The sequence below is a fragment of the Scomber scombrus genome, chromosome 13, assembly GCF_963691925.1.
Source record: "Scomber scombrus chromosome 13, fScoSco1.1, whole genome shotgun sequence".
Taxonomy (NCBI): domain Eukaryota; kingdom Metazoa; phylum Chordata; class Actinopteri; order Scombriformes; family Scombridae; genus Scomber; species Scomber scombrus.
Genome location: NC_084982.1, coordinates 19,461,776 through 19,485,207, shown reverse-complemented (window position 1 = coordinate 19,485,207; position 23,432 = coordinate 19,461,776). Strand labels below are relative to the sequence as shown.

Below are 23,432 nucleotides of genomic sequence, written 5' to 3'. Positions count from 1 at the left end.
AGCATAATTGCATGCTGAATGCAAAGAGGATGCTTTGCTTTTTGGCAAAGGCCTCAGAGAACAACTGGCACTTTCTCTCAAAATGGTTCTGGCAAAAGTCAACACTTAACATTATGAAATGTGCCAAACTGATTTAGAGTTTGATTAGATCATCATCACCATAAATATAGAAATGAATTATTCTTTATGAAATCTTTTTGCAATGTGTTTTCCAAAACAGGGTCAGAGTGAGATTAAAAAAAACACACAATAGAGAAGAGAGAAGTAGGCCGATTGATTTACCGTGTCCATTCTGATAACTGGTCCTCCTTTTATCCTCTGAGGTCATCTTGGCCTTGATGTACCACTGACACCTGGAAAACACACAGATTGATGGACAGAGGTAAATGGATCTTCCTTAAATGTGAAACAATTTTACTTTTTGCATGGTATGTCAGAGAGCGAGGGATAGAGAAACCGACTAGGATACATGCTGTACATGGGGAAGGCCATGAGGAAGTCTGAAATTATTATTATTATTGTTGGCTAAGCAAAAAGTTTGTCAGACAATTTTTTTTGTGTCTTCAAGCGAGACTATGTACTATAACCTTTGCTGAACAGCAGTCATTGTGGTCACATGTAGTAATTGCATGGTAATGGCAAAAGGCATTCCCCTTTACTTGCACGGTTTTCTTGAGTCAGCTGCTTTACAGACCTCATCATTCAGCGACCTGACTGAGAGCGAGTGGAATGGGACCATGAGCAGGAAACCACAAACATGTCTCCTGGTTAGGTATGGGTTGTTTATTTCTTTATGCTTCAAGTCTGTGATAAAAACCATTAAAACCACTGGAATGTGTTTCTGTGACGTGCTACTTTCAGACTATACTTAAGCACAAGTACAGGTCTGAAATCCCAGTATGGAGTGATAGGTAACTAATTGATTGGACAGTTATGGCAGCCGTCACCACTGCATCATCAAGCACATCATCAGGACGTGTGGGAAATCTAATTTTGATGGCTGACAGCAAGTCATGCAGCACTTTAATGCTTCTTAAGTGTGTATTTATGTTGATTGATGTCATACAGAGTTAAGGAAGACATTACTGATCAGTATTATTCGACTGCAAACTGACTGCATGTTATGAAACTGACCTAAAGTATGAGAAAGACATTGTTCAGTAATATTAAGGGAACACACTTCACATGTTGAATAAAAACAAACACAATACAGACACAAATGTCATTAATGTTATTTTTCCACCTGTGCTTCTCCTGCTTTGACAAGTCAAAATGTCTGCAATGAAAAGGGTCTATTACTGTGGGAATCGACACGTCACAAACTCTTTAATGGACCCAGTGAACTGCTAAACTCCATGTACTAGCACAGTCACATCGCATATTATAGGAAGGCTTCCAGAACAGCAGATTAATTTAATAGTAGTTTAGCTTTTAAATGTATGCTACATCACCAGTTACTGTGATAAAGTACTGTGTTTGTCAGTATACAAGAGAAATCATCAAATCATCATCACTCATTTTCAGGTTTAGTCTGCACAACAGTTCAATTGACAACTTTGACATTAGTCAAACAAACTGAAAGAGAGATGCTCCAGGGTTCACTTAAATAGAGCAAGTTAGATTTGAAAGTAGCCTTACACCGCAGAGTTTAAAGTTTGCTAATGTTACCTAACATTAGCTACCACACACTTTTAGTGAGGCCATACAAGACCGAGTATGACTGGAGCAGCAAAACTGTACTGTACTGTACTGAATTCAGGATCAATGTATTCATGCTTTATATTTACATTTATTTGGAAGAATGTGTTATTTCCTCTTTGAAAAGTCAAGCACTCTAATGCTAAAGTTACTCTGCTAATTATATTATCTTCCTAAATGTGTTTTAAACAGTTACCACTTGACCCTAATGGCCACTACAGATCCATGTTTAGCTGTTGATTCAGGTGCATGTGTAGAATAGATAGCAGACACTTTGACTTGCCAAAGCAGGAAAAGCACAAACATTAATGATGGCTGCATCCCAGTTTAGGTGAGCCATTTCCAGGGCTCTGGTACTCTGCATGCTCACTCACTGACTAGCTTACTGGGACAATTAATGGGGTGGAGCTAGCTGTTATTAGTCACACCTGTGCTCTTCTTTCTTGGACAAGTAAAATTGCTGCTGTTAGAAGGGTCTATTGGATATATATGCAATTTCACAATCTCTTCTTTAGATTGAACAATGCTTAGAGGATATCAGATCCTGGTCTAATTAAGACAAATGCCATCAACTGATGTGATGCACTAGTTCACTAAACAGCTTGTGCAACACATCTTGCGTAAACAAGATGGTGGCACTTTGATATGGTGATAACACGGGTCACAGTTTTGTGTTAAAGGTTTCCTTAAGAAGGGCAGGTTAAATACAGGTCCTTGATCTCTTTGTGTGTGTGTGTGTGTGTTGTTTGCTGAATGTGTATGTGTGTACTGGGTAAGTTGTTGCAGTTAATAATAAAATACAAACTTTTGCCAGCTTGTCTGTGGGTTTCTTTTCACAATTCTGCACCACACACATACTCATGTGCTACAAATTCTTATACCAAGAAACATTATGTGGTATTTTAACAACTTCACACTCTGTAAAAACAGGTTAGTTGGAAGGAAATAGTGGCACCTAAAGTAACAGTTTTTAAGAACTTTTGGAATAAAAAAGTGCCATTTGTAATTCAAATGTGTCAGTAATTAATTAGTTCACAGGAGATTATGGGAGGTTACTGAGAAGGCCATATTTGGAAATGCATTAACAAGCGTGTAAAACAGAAACAAGGTGAAAGAGGAACACAAATATCTCAACCAACTCATGAAAGTTTCAATCTTTCCTGGTAAAAATACCACATTGATAAAACACCATAGCAACAAGACAAAACTACAGCCAACCCAACGAAAAATGACTAAGAATAAAACAAAAGAATATTAAAAGGTTAATTGATCATTGATTATTTGAATCAGTCGTGTGACTGTGTGTTTGTGTGTGTGTTTGTGTGCGTGTGTTCGGTGCGTGTGTGTACATTTTTGTGTCATAGTTTATCATCTGGGTGCTAAAAGACCTGAGAGACGGTCAACAACTGATTAAGAGCTGCTGCCAAGGAAGTATGAAAAGCAGAGAGATTAAATGACAGCATTTGATTTTATCCAAATAGGAGCTTGGATGTTACTCTCAGATCAGAAATGAAGAAAAGTGTCACAGAAGCACACCTATAACTTAAGAAGTAAGATCATAATGTTGATCATAATGTCGGTTAAGGGACTGTGGTCTCCCATGTTAAAGTTCATAGTTTTGTTGAGCCATCCATCCACCCTGACATCCTCCCATTGTGGACTTCACATGATCACACTGGTTCCTCCTTTGGTCCTTGTGAACAAGATTATGTCTACAGCTGCTAAACAGCTTTTTCACTTAACATTTTTTTTTAGAAATTTGCTGATTTTAAAGGAGGTTGGTGGTCATTTAAGAGATTTGCAGCATCATGGTTAAAAGCATGTTGACTACTGGTAAGAGACAGGACATCAACCGCATTCTAACTAAAGTCATTTTTGTTGATCCAACTACCAACTACAATCTATTCCCCAAGATGGTTTGCAGTGGTAAAGCAATGTCATACCAGTTCCACATTGGCTACTTAGATAGTAGAGTGATTAGTCTAATGACTGCAAGAGATTGCTTGTTAGAAAAGCACAAGGTCATTTGTCTAAACAAATAACCAATGGTGTCATTTTCTCTCAGATACATTGTGCCATTGACTATAAGCTGTATATTATAAATATCACAACAGAAACTACTTGCAATGCAGCAAACAGAGAAGGTTCATGTTCTACGAAGACTTAGTGTTAAAGTCACTGGATAATTGGCAAATTCAATGCATGGATAGAATTAAATGAACCAAATGTGTAATCAATATAGAAGAAATCTAAGTCCAGTTGGCTGTACAAACTGACATTGAGATTGAACATTGCATCTAATTACTTAATTAAAATGTTGCTTGTAGTGCCGAAATCACAAATAATATTGCAATAACTATGTAGCTTTATGTGCTTTTTATCCTCTTTTTAGCTCAATTGTTTGACTTTAAGGTCATAATATTAACTGTACAGTATCACTTAAGATTCAACACCTGTTGCCAGCCATTTTCAGCAAACATGTTCTGATATATGCACTGTACTGTACACTTCACAACTATCCAGAAAATATTGCATATATTGGATGCCATTACAGATATTTTTCTCATGAGATGGAGACCAAAACAGAGAGTGCATAATGGACTTACATTTATGAGCTCTCCAGAAACACTACTTCTATTGAATTATAACATTACTTCATATCTACTGCATGTGTAGCACGCTGTTAATTGACAGTAAATTAAGCCGGAGTTACAGTTTGGTCATGACTGTGTATCAGTCAACCTGTTTAATGTTTTCCTGCTCCCTAGTGACCAAAGTCAATTACTGCAACTTTTTTTGTGGGGAGGTCAATTTACAAACACAGCAGACATGGTGCAGTACTGGCATTCAGTTGGACATGTGTTTCTGTCAACAGGGTGAATGTTATGTAAGTCTAATATTTACTCTCTCTCTTTTTTTTTTTTTTTTACCTCTGTTTTGTTCTCTACCAACTCCTAAAGGAAATGTCTTGGTCTTCAACGGAATACTAAAGCTAAATGCTTCATTATATTCACCAGTTTGCCTCTAAACTTGTTTATCTGCCAGTCCATGGTGGGAAAGTGATATACAGAGTGTTATATTAGCTGTTTCGCTGAAAATATCCTCTAATTGCTGCAAACACTCTGTAGCGGTGAGATGAACTGCAGAGTTGGGTGATAATTCTCTGTGGGTTTTGTCACATCAAGTGACAGCTTTCACATTACACATCATCATTTGACTCAATATTAATGGGAAAGTATTCATTAATGCAGGTTTAAATAAAGAAGCCTGAAGTTAGAAGCGCTGCATGCCCTTTCTTAATGTTTGTTTCGACAGCATTGCCTACATTTGAACAGTATCCTTACACTGCTGTGCATGGGATTTGTTACATTTTCTTAAAGAATACATTTTGTTGGCAATATGAATTAAGGCAAGAATGCTGCTTCAGTACCTGTTCCAGCCAAACAAAAGCAACCTCCACAGACTAGTAGAAAGTGATGATTAATGACAAGATTCAGGATGCAAAGCAACTGCTTTAAAGAAGTTGACTGAGGAGTGAAAATGCCCACACCATACTGGTACTCATACTACTTGTACGAGTGTGTGTTGGTTCAGGTGATCACATGTGAGCCTCCCTCTCTTTGAAGATTTAACATAATCCAGGTTGCCAGATTAGAGCAGGTGTCAGAGGGCTACAAGCCGCAGGTTGCCAGACTGGGCTTTGGCTAAGTGAAGTCTGTGGGATCCTGGACACTGATAGACAGAGCAGATAACATGGCGGGTAACATTGGCAGAGAGGAGAATAAGGGGATTTGGAAAGCTACTGTTGACCTCTGCTGATGGGGTCAAGCTGTTCATTAAAGAAATGGTGGCATGTGCCTTTATCAGTCTTTTCCAGTCCCATCCTCTGATCCCCTTTATCCGCCTATCCTTCTGTCTCAGTGGCTTTCATGTTGAAAAGAGGCTGCACACACAGACATTGACACACACAGGACAGTTATCACACACAAAGACCTTGGCTTTGTCCATTGCTCTCTGGCGTGTTGAGCATTGTTACAGTACATATTCAAACACACATATGCATGAGCGCACACACACACACACACACACACACACACACACACACACACACACACACACACACACACACACACACACACACACACACACACACACACACACACACACACACACACACACACACACACACACACACACACACACACACACACACACACACACACACACACCTCAGTAAAACAACCTTGCCCAGAGCCCTAATCAAAGCATCACTGTAATTCAAACGACTCCTCTCTAGCTCTAACATCCCTCACAGTCACCTCACTATGACAGATCTCACTGCTGCCGGGGCTACAGGGGGCACAGAAGAAAGGAGGGATTGAAGAAATTATGAAGAAAAGGATAAAAGGGTTGAAGAGAATGACAGACAATTCAAGGATAATGAGTACATATACAGTAAAACTCTTCAGCTAGACTATATCTGGGCAAATGTGGCAATTGTATATGTTTTCACTACAAATCTGACAGAACAGATGCAAACCAGTAGATGTAAATTCGGGAAGCTTTTTGGAGCAGCCGGGACAAACTCCTCGAACAGAAGGTCCTCTTTTATTCTCACTTTTGTTGTACAACCTTGAATTTATGAGAGCTGCACAAGTACATTTGGAGCTTTTTTAAAACTGAAAGAGAGTCAAAGTCCCTCCTACACAGGGCAGAAGAATGACAGATATAACAGATTGTGATAAAGTCAAAAATCACTCGAACTACTGCTACTACTGCTTTTAGCTGGATTCAGGTAAAAGGGTCCTTCTAGTGCAAGAACACAAAGAGCCTAAAGGGCTTTGCTTTAGCTCCTGCACCTGGTGAATGTGTTTTAAATAAATAAAACAGAAACACACCTTCCTACACACACTGGGATCAGAGCTTAGAAATAAGAAAAATACTGAAAAACTGCTGCTTCTAGCTGTTTTTTTTCTTCTTTTTTTGACAGACATGAAATCCACTGACATCAAAATCATTCCAATTATAAAGGCCTCCACATTGAAGTGGTGCACCTTGTCTGTTTAATAAACTAGTGTCATACCTTTGAAGTGCACTATTCACTCATTGAAGTTGGGTCTTGGCTCCAGAAAGGGCCAAATTTATGAAAATACAGGTTTGCACTTTGTTCATTACATTTGTGCCTTAAGCAATCACAACCTGGGATTGTATTATTCTCATTCAACAATGAGAGCTAAATAACAACACTTGTTACAGTATCACTAAGTTCAGAAAGAAGATTAGTAATATAGTAATGATAGTGTATCATGGTAAAATGTTTTTTTAGGCTCAAGTTCAAAACCACTTGTGAATAACTACTATATTTTTAATATGTTGCAGTGTTCTCACTCTAGTAGTAGTTACTCAAAAATAATACAGAGGCGTATATCCTCTTTTTAAAAATTATACTTAGACCATTATCAGGAGCAGGTAGGTATGTCAGGGCCCAGTGACACGAGAAAGCAGCATGGTATCCGTGCAACCTTATAAAATAGACAGTGTTAGGAGAATGGTGATATAGGAACTACTCACAGGGCTAGTTAGTGAACTACTGTAGTTGTCTAGTTAATGGCTAACACTGTAGCCAGCCAGGAACTAGCTAGTGCCATTCAGTTGAAATCATGATTACAATAGGTCATACTAGCTCCCTAAGTGAAAGCATGTTGCAAATCGTTCTAATAAGATAATTTGTTCAAGAGATATGTTTGTATGATTTACTCCTGTCTAATAACTGAAAACCGCCCACCATGCCCTTTCCTTATGAGTGATTCTTTTGCATTGCGAACATTTGATTAGTATGATGAACTGATTTTTTGCAAAACCCTCAACATATCTAAATCATCTGTTCGGGATAGTAGAAGGATTTGGCAACCTATCAGCTTTTATAATCAATTGCCAAAATCTGCCTTTTCACACCTTAATGAGGCTGCTGATAAGCTATTTTCCTGCAGGCAACACTTAAAATATCTCTGTATTCCCTACCCTAAACCAGGCTGAATCTTAATTATAGAAGCACGCACTACAAGGTTCTCCAGGACCTCAATATATGGTCGAGGCTACCCAACTCACTACAGACCTGCACTTCAGTAATCAAAATTAATATGTTACCCAGAGTTAGCTTTGTCAGTTCAGTGCCCTCCTTATCCCCCCTAATGGTTATTAGTGGAAACTCCACTCAGCCATTTCTAAATGCATTTGGAACAATAAGCAGCCCTGATTCAAAATGTCTATTGCTCAACAGAGGAGGCTGGATGGGCAGAGGTAGGGGGTGGGAGGGGTCCTTCTCTTCAAGACTTTTGATTAATACATTTTATCCCAAGGAAGTAGTGTCCAGACATGCTTTAGAGGAGGAGTTAGTCTCCCCATGGAGACTCCAGGATATCATTTACACCAACATCTCTATCAAACAATGTCGGCTGTGGTTTGGCCCTCTTATTACACATATAATTCTGACCTGGCACAATGCCCAGAAATATTGCTCTATTTAACGGCATCTTAACTATCTGATATTCAACAACAGCCAATCACATAGGATGGAGGCCTATTAGTTTTCCCCAATGGGGGAAAATTGTGTTCACACCTTAGGGGATATTTACAATGACACTCCACTCCATTCATTCCAGGATCTAATAGGGTGATATGATCTCTCACTTCTTTCTTCTTTTATTTACAACTTAGGGGAGCCCTTAGGGGCTTATGAGGTCCCATGCGATCAGCCATTAAAACAGCTCCTATTTCAAAAACTTGATAGAGGAACTTCCAGGACCTTTGCCTCAGCTTTTTATACTTAACTACTTGTCCTCTTCTAAGGACCTTCCCTTAGACTTTGAGAAAAAATGTCCCAGAGTTGGGAACTGAATTTATTTAAGATTCTATATGGGCTAATGTTCTATTAGCCTCTTGTAATCCAGATCACCAACAAATCCACTTAAAAAGTTCTCCTGGTCTTCACGCTGATTCCTGATGTACCTTATGTTTCTTAGCTCTTTCCCTAATAAAAAACACATTTAGACCCCTCCCTCCTGATGAACTACAGGCCTACATCAAAGCTGCCTCATGTCCAAACTACGGGAATAATTTGTCACCAAGCAGCTTATAACTTCTGGAAGCACATAGACTGTATGACTCATTTCAATCAGATTTTCATGAATTTATAATTACTCCAGAAAATGTTATTCCAAACATCAAGCAGTGTATGGGTGTTTGTGTTCAGCATAACCATTGAAATTTAGGTGTCTTCTTTGACCAATCTATATCCTAGCTAGGATAATCATGTCAGCTAGTTTATATGCTCATGTTTTTTCCAGCTGAGGAACATTGCTAAATTATATCTGTGGTGACCAAGGTTGATATGGGGATGATTATTCATGCTCTTATTTAATCTCCTTTAGATTAGCGTAATGGTCTTTTTACCTGTTTAAATCAAACTGTATGAACCATCTCCAAACCAAAATGCAGCTGCTTGGCTTTTAACAAGAAATAGCAATAAACATATCACACCAACTTTATCATCCCAGCACTGGCTCCCAATTCAATTTCGCATCCACTTTAAAATACTGGTGCTAACCTATAGAGCCTTTCATGGCACTACAGCCCAGTATATTGCTGACTTCCTCCTCCTTACATGCTCAATCAGGCCCTTAGGTCTGCTGAACAAAAATAACTGGCTGTCCTTTAAACCCACAACAAAACCTGAGGTGACCATGCTTTTCAAGCTATTGCACCCAAGTTATGGAATACTCTCCTCTTATCACTGCGATCCTTCGACTTTTGTGACCCTTTTATGAAGCAGCTGAAAACATTTTTATTCAGACATGCTTTGGGTTAGCCTGTCTGAATAGTGGCTGCACTTTATATAATGCCTTCTCTTTTTTGCTTATGTCCTCATCTGTGTTTTGGATGTTTTATACTTGTTCATGTGTCTTTGTTCCAATTTGTTTGTAGTTCCTGTAATTTAAACTTGTCAGACCTATGCTCCTTATGTGATTAATATTCTTAATATTGCCTTTAATAACATATTTTTCATTATGTAAAGCACTTTGTGATTTTGTATCTTTAAAAGGGGCTTTACAAATAAACTTTATTTACTTACTTACTTCTATGGGGGCTCCTGGCATGTTCTGGGAATGCTTGGAATGAGGTGTCATCATAGTTTTCAGGTATATTCTCCTTTACTACCCATGCCTAAAAATGCTTTACTCCTGAATGATATATTTTGACTGATGGCTCATTGGTAACAGAAAAGACCTATTGTAACTTGCTGGTCTTACTACAGCCAAGAAATTGTTTGCAAAGAGGAGGAAACATCCCTACAAGCTCTCAGCGAGAAACTGGAATTACATTTATTGATGCCTGGGGTTGTCCACTACTCACGATCAGAGCTGTTTGCACCTGAAAATTTGAAGGAGCGGATCAAGCCATCTTACCTGGTCGTGTTCCGGTTCATACAAACAAGCTATGGATGTATCTTCAGGGTGAGGGTAGACTCTTGCTTTGCCTTCCACGCCGTCTATGAATATTTCTGTGCATATTTGCACTTTTGTCTTCCTCTTTCATCATACGTGAGGATGACACTTCCACATACACATGTACGTGCTCAGTAAGTGAGGTCACACGGATACAATTAAGAGATCAGTGCAAATATCCTACAGCCTATACTTTCTCAAGATGTCTTTGCCATCACTTTCTTGTCCAAAGGCAATTGCTGAAGCAAAATGTAATACAGTATTTTGTAGTGTGAGGTTTTGCCAATGCCCTGAAGGATATCTTGAAAACCTATGCCAAGAAATATGAACCTCATATGGTAGGTGCAAGAGGGAACATGTTCACCAGCTAAATAGACCTTTTTCACAGCACTCATTCAACATAACTTTGCATGAAAGCCAGATGTGACATTAATTTGAATAACTGCTTTACTTAACTACTTTCATGGCCCTGTTACTATGTTTGATGGCTCACTGATGCACTTACATGGACCAGAGCCATCACTGATGATATTAATTACACCTGGGCTTTTCCTGTTAGTCAAAATATCTGCAATGAAAAAGGGCCACTGACCATGCCAAACTTTTTACAAACATTCACGCACTATATAGGGCAAGCATATACCAACAAGTTATCTGCTTATAAAAATGAGTCTAAGATGAATAAAAGAACAAAGTGGACTGTGTTTTGAACAGCCTAAATGTCCCTCTTTTCAATTTTAAAGAACATTCAAATAAAGACTCTGCAAACCCCCACAGATGTGTTGAGTTGTTCTGGCTGATTAGACCTCTCCTCAGGTATAAAGGGACAGACCTAATTTGGAAATGATTTAAGATTAGCAAAACTCAATAAAAATATTTACAATTACAAAACAGTCAGAAAGAAAGGAGTCAGGAAGGGGCCTGTGCATCCACACAGTCCTGAAAAGATGTTTAATCAGCAAGATATGTAAATACAGTCATGGTACATATTCACAAAGTAAGAAATCAAAACAAAATAATCTGAGATAGTAAAACTGACCTGGGTTAGACCACTGTGGACTTTTCAAGACCAGGATCAATATTTCTGAAATAAAGCTATTGGCAGCTTTATACAGTATTTCCCTATGAGCTCTATTCTTGTCAGGATGTATATCAGAAGTAGACAACACGCACTGATTGATTGCAGTAGTACCAGCTTCAACACATCAAATAATATTCAATGTGTGCAAATGTTAATCAAAGGGTATTCAAATCATCTTACCTGCCAGTGATGAGGAGGAAGAGGGTGAGGATGACGAGGAGGGTAAAGCCACCCACTGCTGCCGTGACGATGACCAACACTTGGCCCTGGTCAGAAGCCATGTCTGATGCTGGCGGTCGTGAAGTTTAGGAGGATATGGACAAATATGGTGTGGAAAAGGAGGAAAAGAAGAAGGAGTAAAGGAAAGGAGGAAGGAGGGAAATGAGGAAGAAGGATGGCAGAAAAAAGTAGTAAAGAAGAAAAAGATAGTAATAGGAAGAGGATAAATAGATGGAGCAGAATGTAATGAGCAGGTAAAGATGATAAAAAATGTAAAGAGAGATGAACGAGGGAAATGAGGTGGTGGGCAGGATGAAGTGAGAAGAAAGGAAAAAAAGAAAGATTTTCATTCAACATCATCTTAAATATTCCTCTCCATCAATGCACCATACATACACAGACCATGTATGCTCTCTTGATAGGCAGATATTATGGCGAGATGTCTGATCAGCTCTTTGTAATGCAAAAAACCCTCCATCAGCTTTCTTACTGGAATGATTCATACGCCTGCTGCTGTTTAATTAATATTATTCATTCATGAAATTGTGATTTAGTTCATGATCATTTGGTTAAATTGGTCCCATTTGATATTCATGATTTTCCCTTTTCTGTGTCTTGTCACAAGGCTAACGAATCCCAGATAATTGAAAGATGATTGCTATTACCAAACTTATTTCTATAATATTTCATGCTTAATGAATATGAATTGGAGATCAGGGTGCGTGGTTGCTAGCCCAGCGAGTGAGGCTCTACAGTGAGTTTATACAGTATATGAGGGTGTGTGTGTGTGTGTGTGTGTGTGTGTGTGTGTGTGTGTATGTGTGCATGTGTGTGTAAGTGTGTGTTTGGCTGGATAAAAGTAATTACAGACCACTCAGAGAGAGTGAAAGTGGCGGGAGGCAGATCACACAAGACAATTCTCCCAGCCGTCAGCTTCACACACTCTTCACATCACTAACTAAGCAGATGTGTTGGACTGATGCTGCTGTAATGAGTTGTGTGTCTATGTGTAAAAAGGGAGAGAGAGAAGGGTGGAGGACAGAATGAAGAATGCAAGGTGAGGGATGAAGAAACAGACAGCGGAGAAGAGATAAAGACAAACAGCAGAGAAAGAGAGAGAGAGGCAGAAGTGACAGACAAATACAAAGACTGATGGAAAAACAACTGCATGAGACGGTGACTGACAGGCAGACAGACAGAGAGGGAGAGAGCGACAGGAGCCAAATCTGCTTTCTCTTTCAGATAAAAGGCCAGGCAGTACAAAGGCTTGGCCAAGCACCATCTGATCCACAGATAAAGCAAAGCTCTGCAGCTTTGGAAGGGAGAGGGCCACTGTGAAGCCAAATCACGACTCAACAATACCTGACCCAACATAAAAGGGCAGCTGGACCTTTTGTATTTTAGGAGTAGACTTGCAATAAAGCTCAAGCATACACACATACACACACATACAAAAACATTGATTCAAAATACACATCAAGGCTGTATTGTCAGACTCCCTTGCTGATTGTATTAAATTCTTTGATTTCCATTGCAACGGATATCCTGACATTTAAGGGATTTAGAGTTCATGATCACAACCTATATGAAATACATACTGTGGGGGTGGCAAATGACTGCAATGTAATGCAGACATGGTACAAAATGACACATGGCTGCATTGTACCATCTTTTCACAATGAAATCAGGTTTCTAATCAATAAAAAAGGAGAAAGGAAAAAAAGGCACAGAGAATATCAGACAATGAAAGGAATGATTATTCAACTATATTGCAACCTTATTTAAGATGAAAAACAAGAAATAGCAAAGATATATAGATAAGATATAAAATTATTGACAATAATTACTGGAATCTAATCTTTTTTATTTTATTTCTATTCAATGTAAATTGATTATTGCATTACACTTAATATTTTTAAAAAATATTTATTTATGTGATGTTATAAATGAATTCCCTGGCACTTTGTTTTCTCTTTTTGTTCCTATACATCATACGTAGATTTTGAATTTAACTATTTTAATAAGATAAAATAAAAACATTTCTTAGCAAAAGTTTGGTTGTTGAAATCCTGTGGATACTCTTATTTTGGTTAGTTTTTTTTTGGCTCACATCCAGTTTTATAATTTGCTATTGTGCCCTTGATGCAGGCTGCCCCGAGTGCTGCCCCAGGCTACCTGAACTTCATCTGACCCTGAACTGCTCCTTGGAGCGAGTATCTTGTTCGCCTCTACAAGCTGATGTGTTTCCTGGTAAAATAAAAACAGCTTAAGTCACACCTACAGTATAAGGCTTGAGACTGACATGTGCTCTCCAATTACAGACTTGTTTCTTTGTGCTTCCAGTTCTCAAAAAATATTGAAAAAAATAACTTTTAAAAGACTCGATGATTTCATCACAAACAATGATGGTGTGAACATTTAAAGTTGTGAAGGAATTATCAACTGCAATACAACAAAGACTATACGGTGGGGGGATCTCAAAAAAGTGTTGTCTATGACTTATTATTGAAAAAAATGACAAAGGTATGGAATCAGAGGAGGTGTAGTGCACTCTTGGTTGAGTACCAGTATCATAAATAAATAAATACAACAAATATTTCACAACTATTGAAAGATTCACAATTATTGAAAGATTCCCCAAGGCTCAGTGTTAGGCCCATTATTGTTTATTTTGTACAGGAGGTTTCCAAAATATTAAAAAATGTTATTATTTGCAGACAATATACATTCATTTTGTTGTGGTAATAATTTGAAAAAACTTTTGGATACAGTGAAAAAGGAATTTAAAAAGCTCAAGAGTTGGTTTTATTCTAATAAATGTATTTAATGAATTTAAAAATATAATCTTTGGTTAACAATCATCTAACAAAATGATGATAACTGATCTTGAAGCTGTCTGAAATTAAATTTAGAAACAAGACAAGAAATATATATACACACACATGTCCACACACACGTCCACACACACATATATACTGTACATATACATACATATATATAATTGATAAATTCCCTTATGCATCACTCTGAGGATAAAGCTGAAGTAGTTATTGTAACACAAAAGGACAAGTGACAAATGTCTACTTTATAACACATACCTTTACAGGGAGCTGTCAGTATTCATTACTGACAAAATGGTGGTTTTCCTTTGAGGGCTGAGTATTACTAATCATACGTGGGAGGTGTAACTTGTTTTGTTGTCAATGATAATGAATGAATAATAATGACTTTCAGACACACTAACAAGTATTGATGCCTTTCAGCAGTATAATTGTTAAAGAATCATTACGTTCCCCACAATTATTTGATTAACAAAAAAAAAAGAAAAGAAAAAGAAAGGTCTTAACTGGTTTAATGGATTTTGTGATTACTAGATCTCTAATATTGGATCGCTGACTCTTTTTACCAACTTCATGCCAACCTGACATTAAGAGTAAGATGACTTTTTCTGATTTCTGTATATCACCTTCAAAACTCAGTTACTCACTACCATGCATAAAGACATGCATTGTGAAATTGTAAACTGCAACTTACCCTTCAAAGCGCCTTTACATTGTGCAATTTTGGATTTTATGAGACAAAAGCTGACAATTGTAAGAGAAATGCAATACAAAACGGTGGTTGCACCATGAGAAACATCCACCAACGAAAGCTTTAGAGTTTTGTTGACCAAAGACAGTCAGCATCAAAATTCTGTCAGTGTCATAAATTTAAGGCCTAATTCTCACAATGTGATGTCTTCAAACAAAGCAATCAAAACATGACATGAACATATATGATCCTTCCTCTGGCACAGTCAGAGGGTTAGATGGGGGCAGTAAGGGTGTGAAGCAGTAACATAAGATCATTTTTACCGATCCTGTAATTTTGTTGACAAAACAATGTCATCAGCAAAAGTACAAATACACACATACTATACAGTACACACACATACCATTAGATTTATCCCCTCCCCAACACAAGTGTTATAAATGACCCCAGGTACTCACAGTCTCCTGTAGTTTCGTATTCATATTTAGGGGAGTAGGAGCTGTATCCAGCTGATGTGCGGGTGCGTACACTGAAGACATACCAGGTTGCTGGATTTAAACCTGAGATGATCACACTGGGAGCCTTGGTGCGTGTTGACGAGTAGCTCAACTGCTCATGTTCCTGTGGGGAGAGAGTGGAAGATGATAAAGAAACAATAAGCACAGGTTTTGACCAAAAATAATCTACTCACTGAGGACTTGATTATCTGTAGTCACCTATAGCTACTGCACGTAATCATACAGAGAAAGCATAACTGAATTTTCTATTAAGTTTTAAATATATGATAACATATATTAAATAAGAAGGCACTTATATGTTACTTCAAGCACCTTTAAGCCTTGTGGCACTTGAGTCAGGGGGAAAGTAGAACTGAATGTCAAAGCGCTTATTCTCAATGGCTTCTCTTTGATCTACTGTAGTACTTAATTTGTACCTCATTTGTACGTCACTTTGGACAAAAGTCTCTGCCAAATGAACACATTTATATGTGTGACATATACTGTATCCTTTAACCCATTGGCCAATATTGAAACTTTGACCACCTCCACCTGCTCCAAGGACCATATTACAGTTTTATAATACAGGTGCTAAACAAGAAGGGACCATACTGACCCTATACTTTGGCCATCTGTCTGACCCTGGGTACAACACACCAATTTTAGACTGGACCTGTCTTAGCAGAGGTCACTGTACTGTACCTTCTCATAATATTTGATCTCATAGTCCAGGATGGGCAGTGGTGTCTGTTCAGGTTGCTGCCAAGAGAGAGCGATGCTGTTGGGAGAGGCCCAGTCCTTCTTCAGAGCCCCGACCAGAGATGGACCTGGTTTTAAAACACAATACACAGACATCAGCTTCAATGTCTTGACTTTAGTTACATTAAATTAATTACCCCTGCCATGGCTGGCACGCTAGACACATTTAGTACACACATGGCCTTGTGTGTGAGGACAGCACTGTACATCAGCTGCAAAATCAAATCAGATTCTTATCAAATCATAGTTTAGTTCATAACTTAACTATTTCATATGACTGCACCATAAACCATGACTTCTAATCAATTGACACTTTAAACCGCTCATCCACAGAGACTTTAAAGAATGAATTAATAACAGCAATAATACAAAAAAGTATGTATGGGTGGGGCCAAATATAAATTTCGTTAATATAAATATAGCTCTGTAGAAAGGAACTCTGTTGCTCAGATGTCAGCTTAAGGAATAAAATCAGTTTTGCATACTGTGAAAGTGCGCCTGCTTCTTTGCAAGTTGTTTGTTCACTGCCTGACTTTTCATACAGTGACACGGTTGACATTTCTAGTTTAGAGTTGATGGCCCATTGGATTGATTGTCATTAAATTTTGTACAGATGTTTATGGAAATGTATAAAAAGTGGTTTTCAACCTAGAATTCCTGTTTTGCATCTGATGACGGTGTAGGTCAAAATGTTGGGATTTGATTCAGCACAATGCTGTTTAAATAAAGAAGTTGATGAGAAGAACAAGTCTATGGGCCTGATTTACTAAGATCCCAAATAGTGGGTACTAAATTGCGTGCACAGTGCAATAGATTGCGCGTTTCGTTTGCATGCGTTTTGCGGGTGATCTATTAAGAATAACTGCATAAATGAAAACTGGTGCAACAGGGTGGAGACAGCAGTATTTAAATGAGGGTTTTGCGAGTCTTCATGGAGAGTTTGGACGAGCAGCACACAGCAGGCCCTGTGTGTGGTCTTCCTCCTTCAACCAGTTGGTTGTGGTCTTCTTCCTTCAACCAGTTGGTTGTGGTCTTCCTCCTTCAACCAGTTGGTTGTGGTCTTCTTCCTTCAACCAGTTGAGAGTTCCAATGCTACCAGGGCCAGCATAAGTTTGATGGGATTGAGGTTTGACATTTGACCCGGATGTTTCTGTCCTCAGAGAATACAATGTAGTTACTCTAGTGACTCCCTGAATTTCATTGAGTTTGGACATAATTTGTATGTGTCTAGGACAGTGGTTTTGACCAGCTATGATTTTCCATCTGCTCAGCTGTACTTTGTGCTAATTAACAAAATGTCAGCATACACTCTAAACTAACAGGGTGAACTTCAGCACGTGAGCATTGTCATTGTGAGCATGATAAAATGCTGACATTTAGCTCAAGGCGCTGCTGCATCTAAATACAGCCTCATAGACGTGCTAGCAATGCTTGAGAATCTAGTTGATCTAGGGAGGACCAGTTGACCCCAGTCTGTTTGATAAGAATGTGCACTGCATACAGAGCGAGGAGTTTTTTTTTTGTGGTGCAGCCAGTTAAAAAATGAGGCCATATATTGTAGTAAACAGGATGTACAATGGTACATACACACGAAACACACACAAAACTGTAGATTAACACCTTTCCACCTTTCCAGGAATAATTATAATACATCCATGCTCACATTCAATTACTATATTCCAAAACAGGCTCTAGTCATTGTAATTCACTGGGAAAAGCATTCATCCAGCTATTCCCTAGTCCCATAAGATCATTTCATTTCAATTGAAAATAAGTTGAGGAAGCAACATCTTCTTTTCTTGGACAGAATTACATTAGCTTTGCTCTGTGAATTTCTGCTGGGTAAATAATTGCACTGAGCTCCCAAGAGAGGTCAGCAGATGTAACTGCTCCGAAAGTCATTATTATATATTATACCATCTAATGTTACAGAGCTGACTTATTACTTTCATATGACATGCCTGCTTTTTTCATGTGTATTCAAAGTGACATTGACTGTAGTTGTAGCTCCTGGGTTTTTCCTGGGAAGCTGTTTTCAGGATTCACTGAGACTGACGCTGGGTATTAAGAGCGGGAAGCTTGGGGTTCAGGGATGGAGGTTTAAAGTTTGGGGGTTCTGGATAAGAGCTATAGTCCTGTGGTTTGGGGTCAGGGGCTAGATGAGATGAGAGCTTGAGGCTGTACGGCTTTGAGCTTGTTAACCAGATTCTGCGCGACCCGCTGCTACTAATCTGATTGTAGGAGCTGAAAGTGACCACCTCTGTTCCCTTCATCCCTCTCTTACTTGCTTCTCTCTTTTCCTCACCACAGGCTTTTCTCATTCCATTCATTCCCCATCAGGCAGCTTTATTTCTCAATGTCCTCATACATGGTTTAAACTCTTTGCCCTCTGCTCCTTCCTTTCCAGCACATTTGCAAAAACCTAATCACCTAGCGTGGATAGAAATTAATTAGGGAGCAGGAAGTCATACACGAGGAGTGTCTAAACTGGTGTGAGTGAGGTGGTGATTGTTGAAAATACACACATGAGCTTTCATATTCAACAGGTTGAGTCTTCACTGGATTTTGCAGAAACCTTTTAGAACTACTGCCCAGAAAATCAACCCTCACATGTAAATGTATCTGTGGTGTTAAAGAGGACATATTATGCACATTTCCAGATCTATATTTATATTCTGAGGCTCTGTTAATCATGCAAATTATAGAAAGACAGAAAGTCTGTGAATAAAGGTTAAGCTACAAAGAGGTTAGAGACGTGAGCATGCAAAAAGAAAAGTTTCTCCTAAAGTGTTGAAAAAACCTCAACCCTCAACTGGCTGTATTATTATATTTCCAAATCTGGAATGTAGGCATTGTTCTTAAAAGTAAGATTAAATATTTTGTGTAATATATGTAATAATATATGTACTCTTAAACACATTGTGATGCCTAATGATGACTGTGATTTCAAATAACTAAAACATGCAATTAATTGCACCGCCGACATCTCTGGTTACTATTATCAGCTGAATCCACTGGAAATGGCAAAACTTGATGACCGAGGAAATAGGGCTTGAGGGGTTAGTTATATTAGAAACTAGTATAAACCAACAGTCACTTTTACATTAAAAGCATTTTAATGCTTGGCTTCTCCTTAATAACCATCAACTTAATAGGTATTCAAAATTGGGTAGGTTGTCTGAAACCTTAGCAAAAATACAACAACATAATATCATGCGTGAGTGAAAACAGCTAATAATATTAACATAATCAGCAAGCTCAAAGGGCATGGCGTGTGTGTGTGTGTGTGTTGAGGTGTAAATGAGTATGTATGTGTGCATGTTTTTTTTTAATCTTCAAAAGGAAGTACGGAGCAGGTGGAATAGAAAATAAACCCTCACTCAGTCAGCAACACAATGCCAATGCTGCTGACATCTTATTAGGTGTTATTATTATATATAAGCTCTCAAATGACAATTTTATTCAGAACATGTTCATATCCTCTGCTCAGTTTGTCCTCAGTGGCAGAGAAAATTCATCTCAGGGGGAATTTTATCTGATCTAACTCTGTCTAATGAACCACTATGTTGAAGTTGCAATGTTGCGAGGTTTCCTACGCTGCTTATGCCAGCTGGGTGCAGCAGTGGTGGCAGGGCAGTGTGCTTTGCGGCTAGAGTCATGCAGTGGAGGCATCAAACTAAGACACAGCAAGATGGCTGGTATCTGCTGTTAGCATATTGGCCCCTGATAGAGAACAATAAACACAGCCTAAATGCAATCTCCCCCTGATTCACAGATTAAAATCAGCCTCCCACTGAATGGCACTGCAGAATGCACACTCACATAAGTTGTGCAAACAGACAAGGGAACACATTACCCAGGAAGCAAATGCACACCAGACTAGTGCACACACAAGCAGCGGAAACCTGACATGTGAAAAAACAATGTGTGCTGGAAAAGCAGGACCACTGTGAGGCTGACAGAAAATAATAGCCAGTAGAAATGTGACAGCTCTGCTTGCACGTCAAGGCAGAACTCATCATGACACAACCCTCAGAAATTCCTCCCCTCAGCAATTCCTTCCCTGTAATTGAGCCATTTACCTAAACCTTAAAAAAATATTTAGTTTTCAACTGCAGCAGTCTATGTTGTTATCTGAGAGATACTGAGAAGAGATGCTTACGTACAAAATGTCTGAATTTGGTCACCTGATCATGCTTATACTCAGATTCAAGTTTAATTGATCCCTGATTAATTCAGAGGAGGATTATGAAATGGGATTCGGACTAAGTTTACAGTGAATATGCTATCAGTATTGATCTCTGATTGACAATGTATACCAGTCAGTCGGTGCTGTCCAGATTTGCAGTAAAGCACTGTAAAGGATATGATGCAGTTTATATAATAGTGATTATGTTATTGTTAGTGTCAATGTTCCTACAGCATCATCCTTATAAAAACCTCTCACCCAATCGTGACCATATTTATCTATACAACAATGTGGTTCTATCTAAGGACGGACTCAAAAATGCACAACAGTGTTTTAAGCCTGCCTCTTGGTTGCACAGCAGGTGCATATTGTTTATTTCCAAAGGTGGGATCATGAAACACCTCACCGTCTCCAGGCACTGACAGGATACTTTGAGGACACACGACACACAACAACCATCTTTAATGATTCTGCGTGGGGGTTATTAGAGCTGCAGCGTGAAATCTGCCCGAGGAACTTGCTCCCTTTCACTGAGATGCAGGAGCATTGGAAAGCCATTAGAAACACCAGTCAATTACGATGCCCGATGGATAGATTTTCCAGTCAGGCGTGGTTAAGCTCAACATAAACTAATGGGGAGTCTTTAAATGAGCTTGACCTGCATATGATTTTAATTAGCTTTCCTGCCCTAAAGGCTTCCATTAACTGTTTAAAAAAATCAATAGAGCCAGTATTGATGCTGTGCAAGAGCTTAAACGATGTCCTAACACTCCACTGATTCACTGCTGATAGAGAGAAACAGTGAGACAGAAACACACACACACACACACACAATATAGGTACTGTTGCTTACAACAGTCATATTGATACATCTGTCCCTTTTCTAGGTGTCTGGTTATGTTTGTCTTACAGCCGTCACAAATTTGTCTTTCAGAATGCATCTTCACGGGTGAAAAGATTTACTAGAACAAACACATGCGTCTGTGCACATGCTGCACAAATATTCAATTCACCTGAATTTGATCTAATTTGATTCAAATTAGCTGATTTCAATAACATTCAACTCAATTCCAAACACTGCTGCCAATGTCATGTACGTGGTGTGCTTTAAAAGCACTTCATAGATGCTTCAGGGAGCTAAACCAATGAATGAATGACTTGAACTCATGTTACCACTGGGACCTCAAATAATCAGTTGGAGCAATGTCACATTCGGTGAATCTCAAATGTGCATTTGTGTGTGTCTTTGTGTAGTTTTGTGTGAGCTACTTTAACAAACCACACAACAAAACTGAAGAGACATGGAGTCTGCTCTGGGGATTATGATCATTACCCTTCATTATTTGTGGAGGTCATTTCCATTGCACTGTGGGTCATTTGGTCTCTGCTATGAACTCCAAGCATAAACACAGACGCCACAGGGACCTGACAACGGTCAAATCTACTTTTGGGCCACAGGCTAATAATAGAGTTCAAATCCAACTCAAATAAGTGACTGATCTGCTCAGTCAAGCACTGTTTAATTGAAACTGTTGCCTAATGTGCACTGACCCATGTATTATCCACATGAGAATCGGATTTACCTGCTACATATACTGTATGTACCTGTTGGACTTTCAATATGTACACACTATCAAGTGTTGGTCACCCATGTTTTGGCAGCACTTAGAGCCCAAGACACAATTAATGTAGTTACGCACGCAAAACAGAAGAGTGTAATAATGCACTTTGGGTTGTGATTACTCATGTATTGTGTGAGTAAAACACGAGGCGTTATGCTGCCTGCTGTGTGGACAGGTGTTTTAGTTAAGATATAAGCTAATTAGGTGATTTGGACATCTGAAAAACGTAGACAGGCTTTTACAGGACATGAGCGGATCTATTCCACTCTCATGTCTTTGCATTAAGTATGGAACTCTAGAGCCCAGAAGGCATTTACTTTAGCTTTGCATTAATACTGGAAGCAGAGGGAAACAGATCCGTCCAAAGTTCAATAATTAACCTCCCAGCACCTTTAAAACTCACTTATTATCATGATATATCTTGTTCAATCCATGCACAACAGACAGGTAAAAAAACAATCATTTGAAGTTTAATGAGGAGTTATCAGCTGTAACTATTATTGGCTACAGTGTTCAGCTGTATTAATCAGTGGAGATGTCACAAGTACTGACTAGACAGATAAATTGTTGTTCATCAAAAAATGGTTACATGGTTTTATAATGAGATTGTAATTAAACATGAGTCATCCTCTAATTTGCCATGCCATTCAAGTACTTTAGCAAGTATTGCTACAGGAAAAAGGCTCTCCAACACAACTCTGATACAATAATAATATATTCTTTCTTTTTTTTTTTTTTAATCAGTTGAAGTCACTTTTTTTTAACAGTGACTTCAACCGAGTGTTGACCGAATGTGAGTGAGTTCACAACAATTTTAATAAGACCCAAACTTCTGAAAACATTTTAGTTGAGAGAGTGTTACTGAGTAAAATGTTAAATAAAAATGAAAGTAATATTTTTTGTTTATTTCTATGTGCACTCTATTTGGAAAATAGTTAAGAAGGACCAAAATTAATCTCTACTACCACTACTGTTTGTCATACAATGCAGTCAAATTAAATTCTGCGCAAGTGAACTATCCAACAATTGTCCCTGGCTATGGTTGCTCTGGGCTTAGCCACGAATCTTGTCAATTCCTAGATACTTCTAAGTCATACACTTTTATTTCCCTCTAAACCACTTAAACTCCAGACTTTATCAAAATCTGTGGATGTTCCAGTATACAGTAATAATTAAAAAAAAACCTCTTATTACTATGCTCTATTCCAACCAGCGCTGTGTCCAACCGCTCCTGCTCACTCAATGACTATTTCTAAAATAATAAAAGCAATAGTTTACTTTACAGTTGGGAGAAAACTGAGATTTCAGACACTTGAATCATCATCATTTTGT

At 38.5% G+C, this 23,432-nt stretch overlaps 1 protein-coding gene across 1 annotated transcript in view; it reads right to left on the bottom strand.

Moving 5' to 3' along the window:
- The window catches only part of LOC133992869 (ephrin type-A receptor 6-like), a 160,260-nt gene that overhangs the window by 15,995 nt on the left and 120,833 nt on the right, over positions 1-23,432 (bottom strand). The window contains exons 5-8 of the mRNA XM_062431647.1: positions 16,233-16,357; positions 15,492-15,654; positions 11,464-11,572; positions 283-353 (exon numbers count right to left, since the gene is read on the bottom strand). Coding sequence (XP_062287631.1) covers positions 283-353; positions 11,464-11,572; positions 15,492-15,654; positions 16,233-16,357 — 468 coding nt within the window. The remainder of the gene's footprint in view (positions 1-282; positions 354-11,463; positions 11,573-15,491; positions 15,655-16,232; positions 16,358-23,432) is intronic.